Below are 13,431 nucleotides of genomic sequence, written 5' to 3' on the forward strand. Positions count from 1 at the left end.
TATGCATAAGCCCGCAAGTACGCATTGCGGACCTAGTTCTTTGGAATAGGACTGTTACATATTTGCCACTGCTGTCATTAACCAGCAAAATTTACAAGTTGTACAATAGGACAACAAGCGACTCTGCAAACGGAGGCTCAAGATGAAGGGATGATGGATGTCGATTTCTTCCATCCAACTGGGACATGACGAGAAGTTCCAAATGCAAACAAACTTCTCACCTGTCAGCAGGTATTGGGTGACTTAGTGAAGTGAAGAAGAAGGAAAGAGGGAGTGAGTTGAGTTTTGAGTTTTGTAAATTGTTACGTTTTTTTTTTGTTTGTTTGTTTTTTTTTTTGCCTGGGGAGCTAAGATAGAAAGTTGCAAATGTCCTTAAAATAGCCATGGCACTTGGAAGTGCTTCATTCCGGTATTGTCAAACAATCAATTTACAACATCAGTCAGATGCCGAAAAGAAAGCAAAGTGCTCTAGACAACCTTCATAGAAGGCCGCTTTTCGGTTGAGATTAAAGTACAGAAAAATCATGCTTTGGTATTTTTATCTGGCTTAATTATATTGGGAATTTAAGCTCTGTTGCCAGAACAGCAGGTGTCTGTCTAAGAGCAAATTAACCCAAACGAAACATAACTTTTGATTGAAGGCCCTGGCTAAATATTTTAACCAACTTTTAACTGATTTTCTTGCGACGTTGAAAATGTAAGGTGGGTCAAAAATACACTGAATAATAATAATAATAATAATAATAATAATAATAATAATAATAATAATATATAAGGCAATCCACATTACTTTGTAAAGAAGCCGTAACACTTGATGGTAACTAATCTTGTGACGCAATGTGCAATTAATTTACAAGTAAAATTAGAATCAAAGATTTCGAGCCAGTACCATCGGCAACCGTCATGGTTTGAAAAATCCAAGTTAGTAAATTTCGTGCAAAATATTGCCTGAAATTCTTAGACGCTTTTTCGCTTCATGAAATCGCATATTATTAAGCCTAATGGAACATTTCTTTTATTTCCTAGCTAGAAATCTCCTGGAAACAAAAACTTCCTTTTAAATTATTTACACAACCAAATTAGAGTAATAGGTTCACTGAATTCATTTCCGAAAGAATCTTGAGCTTAAGTAAATTTTTTGTAAGCCGTATGACATAAAACCAAGGCAACATAAATAAGGGTTAGTCACCAACGTTAAAAAGCAAAATGCTGCTCGAGATGTGTTAGTTGAAACAATTTAAAGCAAGATCACAGACATGAGGGGAGACTCTCTCTGATACTTGTTGTTAGAACAAGGTGTAAGCTTTTCAGAATCAGACAAGTGGCCAATTGTTGAAGTAAGGACCAAGGTGAGTTCATCTGAGTTTGTAAGGTGGAAAATGCAGTTATTTTATAACCAAGAGCTGAGTAGTGTAGCCGGGTAACTCTTTGACTCTCTAGGCTGGTCAATCACGCGGAGACATCAATGACTAATTTTCGGTGTCCAAGACTTATGCTTCTTTATTCAGATCCGAGCTTAAGATTTCGTCAGCGCAAAGCAGAAGCGATTCATTGTATTTGGTGCTTCGTAAAGTTTTTTATCTCGCACTTACTAGAAAATTCGCATCGATTTAGTAACAACTCTGTCTGGATGTTTCGCTCAATTCCCAGCCTTGGGTGGAAACTGAGCCTATCTGGATCTCTTAGTTATGATAGCGCGTGACAAATTGGCTAAAACTGTGGAAATACAAAATATTGGGGACTTCATGATCATCTGAGTATAAAAAACTTTCACACTTGGCGAAAACTCAGTGATTTCCTGGAACGCCCAGTTTTTGTCCTGACTAGCGAATAGACATAATCGATCAGTTAAGGTCATTTTGTTACAGTGAAAAAAATATATGTGTTTTAGCAACTTTAAAGATAGCTACTGCCGGCTGCATGCCCAAATCCCATGTATTCAAGAAAGAAAATCATCCAGGTTTTAATTTTTTCTAAAATTTATGCCTGGTAGCTGTCAGTACTTACTTGCAAAGATGTCGGTGAAGCTAATCGTTTTAGCAGGGGAAAAAACAACCAGTCGGAAATGAAACTAGCATTAATAAAAGACAATCGTAAGCCAATGTAGCGCAAGGACAACATTGCTGCTTTTCTTCTGAAGTCCACTTAATTTCTCAGAAACGTTTGTCCACATTTCAAGAGTGCAGCTGTATTTAATCAAGATGCGGTACCTCTACATATTCACTGACAGCTTCGGTAGAAATGACGCCACCATTCCGAACAGCCGCCATCTTGAATCCGCCAGCTTAGATTCATTTAGGACTTTAAGATTGTTACAAAAAGTTAGAATACCTCCGACAATTGCTCAAAAATGATCAAAACCGATGAAGAAAGCTCAAATAAGCAAGCATGTAAGAGTTACTATAAGAAGTGAAAGCATTTTCATTAAAAACAGAAACTTAAATTCAAAATTTGCAAAAGTTTGTCATAATATGGTTGCCATGGAAACATCAAGATCCTTCACTGATCACATGGTGCTGAATATGGCTTTTAGTGACTTGACGGCTATTTGTCCTTGCCTTTTTGCCCGCCGTATTTACCCGCTCCTATGATCTGAGTTTAGTCAATGAGGATCTTGTCTCCCCTTAGAAGGGATGAAAAACAAAGCAGGATAAGGAAAAAGAACTTGAATAAACAAATCATCGAAATTATACATCGATCAGCATGAAAACTACGAATGTTCCGTCACTCAATGTTATTATCAATTTGCCCCTTGCCGGTAGCTATGAAGCAAAGGGTTGGGACTTGAAAATATGTGTTAAATTCAATTTCACATTTCTCCATTAGCCGCGCCTCTGAGCTATTTTGGATCCTTAGCCTTATAACAGGAGCTACGTAACTATTTCTGTTATGTTCTAAGAAAGATATGTTACGTCAAGTTTTGTTTGATATCTTTTCTTTGTCACGTTTCATGAATTATGGAGACTGTCACCAACTTCACCGACAACTTGTAAAATTAAGGTATTATTTAAAGCTACCTCTCACATTGAAGAAAAGGAAAATAGGAAAATATTTTGAATTGGTGACATTTGGGAGGGATGATGAAAATTAAGAGTGAATACAGGCCTTATTTTTAATTGTTCTCCTTCAAATTATTTTTAAACTACCCCTGGCTTCCGAAACCCCAGAAGGGTCTTAAGATAGCCACCCTGGCAAAATTACATGAAAGCCAAGTGGCTTTCAAAAACAGCCCGGCTACGAAGGAAGTAACATTATCTGCGAGAGTACAAGATACCATATCCAAAATTAATCTGAAAAATAATGCGGAACAAATGGTTTTCCACGTTTGAGTCCCACCTTGGAGTCCCACGTAAAATACGTGTTGCTGTTGCCCACATAGAGCGATTTTCAATCGAGTGTCGAAAGTAATCAGGCAATTACATTGATTTTGGTTTTGATTTTGGTTTTACTAAGGTTTGAGATTGACGGAGTAGTTTAATTAGTAAGTAATTGGTTTGGTTTTGGTTTTACGGCACTCAATTGAAACCTGCTCTAAGGGATTAATTCTATAACTGACTTACAGGCCTAAGGAGTTTGTCTTGAAACGCAACCAAATATGATTTACACCCCAAACTCCCATGTTGCTAAAAACTAACATCCCTATATCAATTCCAGGGAAACACACTACTCGTCTATTAACGTTAGCGTCAATGATTACAGTTGCATTACCCGCTCTATGCATAGCCTATATCCTTCTCATATTGACGTCATTGGCAAGCAACTCTGTGCTCATTCACATCATACGTACAAGACAATTCTTGAAGACAGCAACCAGTCATCTCATACTCAATCAAGCTTGTGCAGATTGCAACGCTGACAAGCATGCGCGCCATGTTTAGTGATTCCCTATTTCACAGAGAGTGGTTTGGTGGAAAGGAAGGCCTGGTGACTTGTAAGTTCGCAGTGTGGGTGTTTTTTCTGCCAACGTTTTGTTCCGTATGGACCCCGACAGCAATTGCCATTGACCGATATTTTGGGGTAACTCGGCCCTTGCAGTCTTCTCCGATATCACTTCATATTCGGCTTGTTATTATGGGATTGTGGATCTGGGCGATTGGGTCAGCGGCTGGAATGAAAATTATGGCAAAAATAGTGTTCCTCGAAGGACATTTTATCTGCCTCATTGATTATTCACACGTTGCGATGAATGCATGGAACGTAACGGCACTGTGTTTACTGCTTCTTAACTTTCTTGTACCTCTTCTGGCCATGACTGTGCTATATTCAATCGTGAGTGTCCGTTTATGGTCACGTGATCCACCAGGGGAAGGAACCAATCGCGACCAAAGACAAATAGAAGTGATGAAGACAGCTAAAAAAGTTTCCCAGATGATGATTGCTGTTGTGGTTTTGTTTGTTTTGTGTTGGTGTCCATTTCATGTTTTTGTTGGTTTATATTGCTTGCATAAGATTAGTTTGCCGTACCCTGCACTTAAGTTTATAGTTTGGTTGTCAAACGCTTACAGTGCAGTAAATCCGTTTGTTTACTTTTATTTCAACAGTAATTTTAAGCAGGAGATAAAGGTCATATTTGGAAAATGTTGCAGAAGGCCGAAGTGCTGCACATAGAGAGCCTGCTTTTAGCAATTTTGTTGTCAAATTCCTTAGTTCGTGTGTCCTATTGAAGTATCAAAAAGTCAAAGTTAAACGCAATTTTACAGGCATGGCTTTTGCATATGCTTGTCCTATCCAGTTGTCCTTTTTTTCACTCAACGAGAGATTGAGTGAATTAATTGAGTGAGTGAATGACTGACCGTCCGACTGACTGTTTGATTGATGGATGGATGGATGGATGGACGGACGGACGGACGGACTGACTGACTGACTGACTGACTGACTGACTGACTGACTGGCTGGCTGGCTGACTGACTAACTGACTGACTGACTGACTGATTGACTGACTGACTGACCGGCTGGCTGGCTAAGCTGGCAAGAAACCAATCGTTCTACTTTTCTTTATGCTTGCTTCAGTAGGCTTTATTTAACTAATTAGTCTTTATGGTAGTCATATGGGTAGATGATATCATGAAAGTCAGTCTTAAATAAAAGTGTAGCAGCTGTTGACTCCAACACTTAGCTTAACTCCATGCCGTTGATTTGTATCATTTCAAAATTCTAATTAGTTAGTGATCGAATCACAGCCCGGTTTGAGGCTGAGACTGAGCAACGGAGACTTGATCTTTCGAGTTGTTCTCCCTTTTTCCCTCGCTACATGTAAGTTCCGATTATTAAATCGTCGTTGATTTCGTTCTTTATTATTTATCTTCAACATTTGGCTATGTACTAATTAGGTTAACTAGGTTAGCTTTGCGCCGTATTTAAACCTTATTTCATAATTTTTAGTGTCAATTTTAGTATGCAATTCAATTAAGCTAGTTTTGGGCCGCACTTAAATTTTAAGTTTCACTGCTTAATTTTTTTAGAATGTTTAACATTGGAGAATATTCTTTGTATGGGAATTTAGTTTCCCCCAATTATTCTCCAGTCGTGTACTTTTTGTAATTTCTGTGATTTATTTACTTGTGCTAGCATGACAAAGTATTATTAAACTTAAACTTAAACTTAATTAATTCAGTGAGCCCAATTTTCACTGAGATTTTAATTTAGGCAATATCACATTCACATCGGTTTGAGGTACAAACTTTAAGAAAGAACGATCATGCACGAGGCGGTTATCAAAGTTCGCAGGTTAGAGGATGGTCGAAAGGTTAAAAAAAAGTCGTTCAATTGGGCGGCTAGAATGATCCCGCTTCTGATCATGGCCGGGTGTATTAGTTTCTCGTCAGGTCATTATATTTTGGGTATAATTCACATTTCTTGTTAAGAGGTGCACACTTGTCAGCAGATACTACGCTAGAAAAACATTAATTTAAGTAAGAGGGATTTCCTTGTATGAGCTGTTCACTCGTTATTAAACTTCTATAGTTTTATTTATTTTATATATTGTTTGTGTAATTATTTATCTATAGGCACAAAAAAATCCAATAATCCAAGTCTTGATAATTTTTATGCTTTCTTTCATATATTTTTGTTTTTCTCAGGGTTTTTTGTCTTGGTTCATTTATTCTTACTCTAACCTACTCTGGTAGGCCTTAGAATACTGAGGTGAAGTCCCTGGAGGTGTTTTGGTTAATTACTAAATTCTAATCAGTTAGTAATCGAATCACTGCACTGACTGACTGTGCAAAATCCATCCAAGCGCGAATGGGTGATCCCCCCTTCTAACTTGCTGTTAACTAACTTAATTGTTAAGGCATTAGTCTTGTTAAGATGGGTCAATGCCAATCCGCTTTTAGTTCCCAGATAGGAACGCTATTGCAGGGATTGTATGCGCAAATCACACATACTTGTTAATTTCTCAGCTAATTCTGTTCCAAACCGAATACAAATTTGAAGTTTTAATACCAGCCGTACAGGGATACTTTTTACCAAATATCTGATCAAAGGTCTGATATCCGAATTACTCAGATCAAAGGTTTGATATCTGAATTACGTAATTATTTAATTATTGTATTTTATTTACTTTTTACCTTTTGTTGTAATAACACACTTCTTAATGATGGCAAAATGTCTTGAACAGTTTAGTAAACCTCACTATCAGAGAACCCATCAATCGCGTCTTATTTACACTGTATGTTAAATATATTCACAACAGTGTGAAAACTTAGATATATCAACATTAGACATATTATCCGGCAATCGATATATTTCCAGCTACATCTTTCACTGATTCAACAGGAACAACTCGACATTGAAGGATTTTATAACAAGTTGCGTTAGTAAAATGTGAATTCTCGGGTCGGTAGTGACTTGCAATGGAGGCTCATGCGGGACAATATCATTGAAAAGAGATATATTTTATTTACATTTGAAAAGACTCCCCGCATTATAGAGTAAGAAGCATCGTTCAATACACCATATTTGTATTCTCGGCCGGTAGTGGACTGGAACTAGCTTGCAACGGAGGCTCGTGCGGGGGAATATCATCAAAAAGAGATAAATGCTATTTACATTTGAAAAGACTCCGCGCATTAGCCTCAGTTGCAAGCCAGTTCCAGTCCAATACCGAGAAAACTGTGGTCTATTCACGTCGCTTCAATGTAATCTTCTTATGCCGAATGATTTATTTTTATTTAAGACTACAATAAACTGGCCCCCTTGCCCATGTATCCTCAAAGAGGTCCGTAAAATAGACATTTTATGTGCCAATCATGACGCCATGTTCCTGCAAAACGATCTTATAACTTTTAACTGTATTTTTCCTTGGATCCTCGATCTTGAAATTTAAGACTGAATTTTTTAGGAATGCCAAAAAAATTCCAAAATTGAAAAATTTAAGGGTGCAAAAACTATCAAGAAAAGGTTTGGCGAATCGCTTTTTCAAACAATTATACAAAATAAAATAACTCTTTACTAAAGACAGAAATACTTTTTCTTCATCTCTTTGGCTGATCTTTCGCGGAATCGCTCAGACAAAGCAAACTATGCTTAAATTAATGGCGCGCACGGAGTAAGCATTAATCTATCAGCTCATATTTTAAGAAGCCACTGTAATAAATACATTCATGATTTAGCTTGTTTTGTTCATGATGAGAAATATTATTGGTATCATTCTTAAGAAATCGCCGAGAAATCTTGCCCAAAATGCAAGGGAATTGAAAGGAAGCAAAGGGTGAGTTAAGTTGTAACTTGGCGAGTTCTTGTTTTTTGCGCTGCCTAGGGAGTTAAAAAAAGAAAGGTACAAATGTCCTTAAGATATCCATGTCATTGAAATTTCTTTACTGGTAACGTATTGACAAACAATCAATTTCCTACATCAGATAGATGTCGAAGTGAAAGCTAATGGTTCCACACAACCTTCATGGGAGGCTGCTTTTAGGTTGAGTGTAAAGTGTACAAAATGAAAGCAATGTTTGGTTTTCGCTTTCTTAGCTGGTTAAATTATATCGGTAAATTAATCTCTATTGTCAGAGCAGCAGGTGTCTGCCTAAAAGCAAATTAACCCACACGAAACATAACTACTGATTAAAGATTCTGGCTGAATTTCAACCAACCTTAACCGATTTGCTTGCAACGATTAAAATTTAAGGTAAGTCAAACGTAGGGGGAATACTAACGATGCATGAGGCAGTTTTTATTTCCATGTAAAGAAACCGTAACACGTAATGATAACTACTCTTGTGACGACGCAGTGAATGTGTTAAGTCTGTTCACGAGTAAAACTAGATTAGAATCAATACGATCAGGCGAGGTAAGTTTTATTCAAGGGAGAAAGCTTTCAGCTATTTTCGCTTCTGCTAACCAAAAAGATTTGTGTTCTTCTTCGTCTTCAAAATTTAGCTCCAAAAATTTTGTATATCTATCGACCTGAAAAGGTTTACGGAGAGTCAATCAAATGAATTTTTCCCAACAAGCAGAAATGTTTTTAATGATTTTGTCGGTGGCCAAAAAAACATCCTTGATCATATCACTATCATTTAATGTTAATATTCGTATTCATTTCGCAGGAGTGATATCCTCTTTTATGTTAATTCAAAGACAGATTTTTTTGTACCACTAAAATAAGGAATGCGAAGTTTTCTTTTGTCACTGTGATCTAACAATGTTGTTGTTCGGTTTTTAAGGAAATTGACAATTTGATCTGGAATAGGGTATGATTTGGGTATGATTATAACGTGAACCCCTCAAAGTGCAATGTTTACATAAATCTTAAATTAATATCACTTTATCAAACAGACAGATAACATGGCCGCAATGTACGTGCTGTGTGCTATATTACCAACGTGACAATGTGAATAATTTTATTAAATTGATGTTCGGATGCCCTGCACACCGCACGTACTTTTCGTCAGGATGTTGAAAATCTACGCGAACACATTGCGTGTGAAATATTGCAAATTCTTAGACGTTTTTTCGCTTTATGGAATCGCACATTATTAAGCTAGATGGAACAATCGTTGTTTCTCCCAGCTCAAAATCTCCTGGAAACGAAAAGCTTTCTTTTTAATTATTTAAGCAACTTAATTAGAGTATGACCGACGTGATGTATTAATATGTTCCAGTGAAGTTACTTCCGAAAGGATCTTGGACGTAAGTAAAATGATGTGAGCCTTATGACATAAAACCATACGGCACCCTAAATTAAGGTTAGTCGCTGATCTCAGAAAGCAATTAGCTGGAAGACGCGCATTAATTAATAGATGTAAGTTCACAGACAACACAGTTAGAGGGAGGACGGTTTATGATAATATTTGTTAGCGAAAGGCGAACTTTTCAGAATCAGTAAGCGGCCGATTGTCGAAGAAAGAGCCAAGGTGAGTTCATTTAAGTTTATGAGGTAGAAGACGCGAAGGAGCTGAATAGTGTAGCCGGGTAACTCCTTCACTCTCCAGGCGTGTCAAACATGCAGATAGATCAGTGTCTAAGACCTATGCTTTTTTTTAATTAAATCCGAGTCTAAGACTTCGTCAACACAAAGCCAAAGGGGCGTCAATGTATTTGGCTATTCGTCAGGGAGTTTAATCCTGCATTTACTACAAAATAGGTATCGGTTTAACTTATATAGCAACGCAGGCTGGGTCTCTCATCTGAGGTACGACAACGCATAATTTTTTTGCCAAAACTACGAAAATTCTAAAGGTTGGTGGGTCTATCATTCCGCGCGTGCGAAACGTTTGCACTCAGCGAATACTGGATTCCCTGTAACGTGCAATTTGTGTTCTGTGTGTTCCCTTCTTCCTAGCGTATAAATATAATGGATCAACGAAGGTCATTTATCACCATGATAAAATTTTTATTTTTTATAGGAACCTTACTGATAGATCCGCTTACTAACCATGTATTCAGAAAAATCATTCAGGTTTCCTTTTAAAATTAAATCCATGGGTTGCATTTAACATTCTTTCATTTTCATAATGACAAACCAACGTGCGGTTTTGAAACCTTGCTCACATTTTATAATTTGGGCCAACGTTTTTAGCTTTCTTCTAAAATTTACATCTGCTGTTTATACCCGTGAGTTAGCATCAATGTCTTTAACAGCTGTCGCTGAAGTAGAGGTTTCATAACAACCATGCAATTGCAAATAGAACTAGCATAAACAAGACAGAAATGCAAACCTCATGCAAGACTAAATTGCAGTTCGTCTGCCTAAGTCCACTTTCTCAGAAAAATTTGTCGACCTCTCAAGCCAGGGTGCGACTATTTTAACCAACTGCAAAATACCGCATTCCCTAACATCTTCGTTTGAGTTGACGCCATCATTTCTGAACAGCCACCATCTTAGATCCGCCATCTTGGATTTGTCGATTTTTACAAAACGTTCGAAAGTCGCGAAAAGATGGCTCAAATATCGTCAAACCCACAACGACAGTACAAAATAAGTAAAAAAAAAAAAAATGAAAGTTACTACACGCGAGATTCTATTTCAAAAGAAAAAAACAAAATACAATATTTCAATAACATGACCGTCAAAATATAATAACCCTGAAAACAGTAAGATCCTTGACTGATTTTTATTCATATTTTTACAGTTGATGTGATATCTCACGATTTTTGCCGTCTTAACTAAGTATAGATGTAGATAACATGTCATACCAAATGGTTCCCAGATAAATTTTAGGAAAACTCGCGAATTTGGAGTTCGGTGCTCTAATGTTTTTGAAGTTAAAAGCCTACGAGGTTGAAAACATTGAAAACAACAAAATCCAACATTTGAATAACATGCCTATCAAAATATGGTTGCCACTGAAACACCAGCATCCTGGATCCAAAACATGTCATACCAAATGATTCTCAGATAACAAATTCACAAATGTGGACTTCATTGGTCTAAGGCTTCTAAAGTTATAAGTTTTCGAAGTTATTGCTAGCTTCAAAAGCTCCAGTCGTCGGTTTGAATAGCGTGCATAATGACTTGACGATTATTTGTCAGTTCGACTTCTTGCTAGCCTTATTAAGGCTGGAGTGCCTACGATCTAAGTACAGTCAATGAGAATCTCGTCTCCGTGAAAAAGCGGTGAAAAAAAATTAGGAGATTAAAAACAACTAATCATCGAAATTATACGGCGGTCTGTTTGAATGTCATCGTGATCTTAAAGATTACGAACCTTCCGTCCTCGCAGTTATGTCTGCTTCGGCTATCTGTTTCCTTTTGGCTTGATTGTTTTTCCTATCTAGTTTGATTTTATTGCAATTACTTTAGGGTTAATGAATATCCAACTAATTTTTCAAATTTCATTTAAATCTATTCAACAGTATCTGCGAATCTAATGTTTTAAAGGGCTTGAACTCGATCTCCGTGTCAGATTGTTGTACCATCAGCACCCTTTTACCCGTTTGAATCCCTTGCCTTAATTATAAAAGCGGCAACATAAATACCATTTTCTTGCAAGTGAGATTTTTAACGTCAGATTTTGTATGTTTTTTTTCTAGTAAGGATTTATGAATTATGGAGATTCCGACCAACATCACCGAGGACTTGGACAATCAAAGTACTCATCTTACGTTCCTTTGCATTTTGTTCGAAAAGAAGGCAGACAAAAAATTTTGAATTGGTCACATCTGAGAGAGAGTGGAAAGTTGGAGAGTTAGTCGCCCATATATGCCGTATTTCTATGTTAATCCATTCGAAGTTGTTTTAGACCACTTCTTTCTTACGAAATTATAAAAGGGTCTTGAAATAGCCAGCCCTGTGAAGCAAATTATATCGTTTTCGTCCTTCACAAAAACATCCAAGCGATGCTTGTACATGTGGTAACATTACCCACAGGATGACAGGATACCATATTCAAAAATAACTTCAGAGGGATTAACTTGAGAATAATGCCAATATGAGAGATTAAATATAATCACCCTTCATCTCCTCTTGCCAACTTTATTATCTCAATTGGCCAGTGTGCTTCAGTTATCTGTTTTGGGCTTTTTCCTTCTTTCATGATCTTCAAAGCATGTAGTTGAAAGAGTCACCAGTGGGTGAGAGAAGTGGGTGTGCTTATGTACACACTGGACGTCTTCCATTGGCATTACGATGAAATAGAAGAGATTGTACTTTACACCATAAACTCTCATATCACTAAACACCTGCTCGTATCTCTATATCAATTTTAGGCGACAGCACTACCCGATCCTTAACGTTAACGTCACGGCTGACAGTGGAAATGGGCATTCTATACTTAGGCTACCTCCTTCTCATGTTGACGTCATTGGTAGGCAACTCTCTGCTCATTCATATCATACGTACGAAACACTTTTTGAAGACAGCAACCAATCGTCTTATACTCAATCAAGCATGTGCAGACTTGATTGCTACGTTGACCAGCATGACAGCCATGTTTAGTGATTCCCTCTTTTTCAAAGAGTGGTTTGGTGGAATGAACGGCCTGGTGACCTGTAGGGTCGCCGTTTGGGTATATTTTTTGCCACCGTTTTGTTCCGTATGGACCCTGACAGCAATTACCATTGACCGATATTTTGGGGTAGCTCGGCCCTTGCAGTCTTCTCCGATAACACGTCATATCCGGCTTGTTATTATGGGATTGTGGATCTGGGCAATTGGGTCAGCGGCTGGAATGGAAGTTATGACACACTTAGCGTTCATCGGCAGATATGTTTTCTGCGTAATTGATTATTCGCACGTTACGATGAATGCAGGGAACATAACAGCGCTGTGTTTACTGCGTCTTAACTTTCTTGTACCTCTTCTGGCCATGACTGTCCTATACTCGATCGTGTCTTACCGTTTATGGTCACGTAATCCACCAGGGGAAGGAACCAATCACGACCAAAGACAAGTAGAAGTGATGAAGACAGCCAAGAAAGTTTCCCGGATGATGATTGTTGTTGTGGTTTTGTTTGTTTTCTGTTGGTGTCCATTTCATGTTTTTGTTGGTTTGTATAGCTTACATAAGATCAGTTTGCCGTATCCTGCACTTAAGTTTGTTGTTTGGTTGTCAAACGCTTACAGTGCGATAAATCCGTTAATTTACTTTTCTTTTAACAGTAATTTTAAGCTGGAGTTAAAGGTACTATTTGGAAAATGTTGCAAGAAGCCGAAGTGCTGCACATAGCATTCTTACACAGATCTATATATGTTTTTTTTCCTTGGTTCAATTCCTTGATTCGTATGCCTTATTTAAGTATTAAAAATCAAACTTAAACGACATTTCACAGTCATATGTCGTTGCGTTCAGTCGAGAAAGCAAGAAGGGTAGTGTTAACTCTGAATTACAAATGCTTACCAAATCTAGTTGTCCAACCTTTAAACTCCACGATTAACTCATTGACTGACCGAATGACGGATTGATTGATTGATTGATTGATTGATTGATTGATTGATTGATTGATTGATTGATTGATTGATTGATTGGTCGTGCGGACGGTGGGCATAGGCTT

The 13,431-nt window shown here is 37.5% G+C and overlaps 1 protein-coding gene and 1 pseudogene across 3 annotated transcripts; both read left to right on the top strand.

Moving 5' to 3' along the window:
* The first annotated feature begins 1,266 nt into the window (after nt 1-1,266).
* Nucleotides 1,267-5,347, top strand: LOC145482853 (substance-P receptor-like; annotated as a pseudogene). The gene is made up of 2 exons (XR_014048826.1): nt 1,267-1,349; nt 3,655-5,347. The product of XR_014048826.1 is annotated as a substance-P receptor-like (transcript).
* Nucleotides 5,348-7,908: 2,561 nt separating this feature from the next.
* On the top strand, nt 7,909-13,383 carry LOC145487003 (substance-P receptor-like). Of its 2 annotated transcripts, none has more exons than XM_081465720.1 (3): nt 7,909-8,128; nt 11,473-11,531; nt 12,148-13,383. In XM_081465720.1, the coding sequence occupies exons 2-3, from the start codon at nt 11,489-11,491 to the stop codon at nt 13,104-13,106; spliced, it is 1,002 nt and encodes a 333-aa protein (XP_081321846.1). In that variant the 5' UTR covers nt 7,909-8,128; nt 11,473-11,488; the 3' UTR covers nt 13,107-13,383. The 2 variants fall into 2 exon arrangements, with proteins under 2 accessions (XP_081321846.1, XP_081321841.1); XM_081465715.1 differs by lacking the exon at nt 7,909-8,128 and adding an exon at nt 8,710-9,353.
* Nucleotides 13,384-13,431: the final 48 nt, after the last annotated feature.

Source organism: Orbicella franksi, chromosome 1, assembly GCF_964199315.1.
Source record: "Orbicella franksi chromosome 1, jaOrbFran1.1, whole genome shotgun sequence".
Taxonomy (NCBI): domain Eukaryota; kingdom Metazoa; phylum Cnidaria; class Anthozoa; order Scleractinia; family Merulinidae; genus Orbicella; species Orbicella franksi.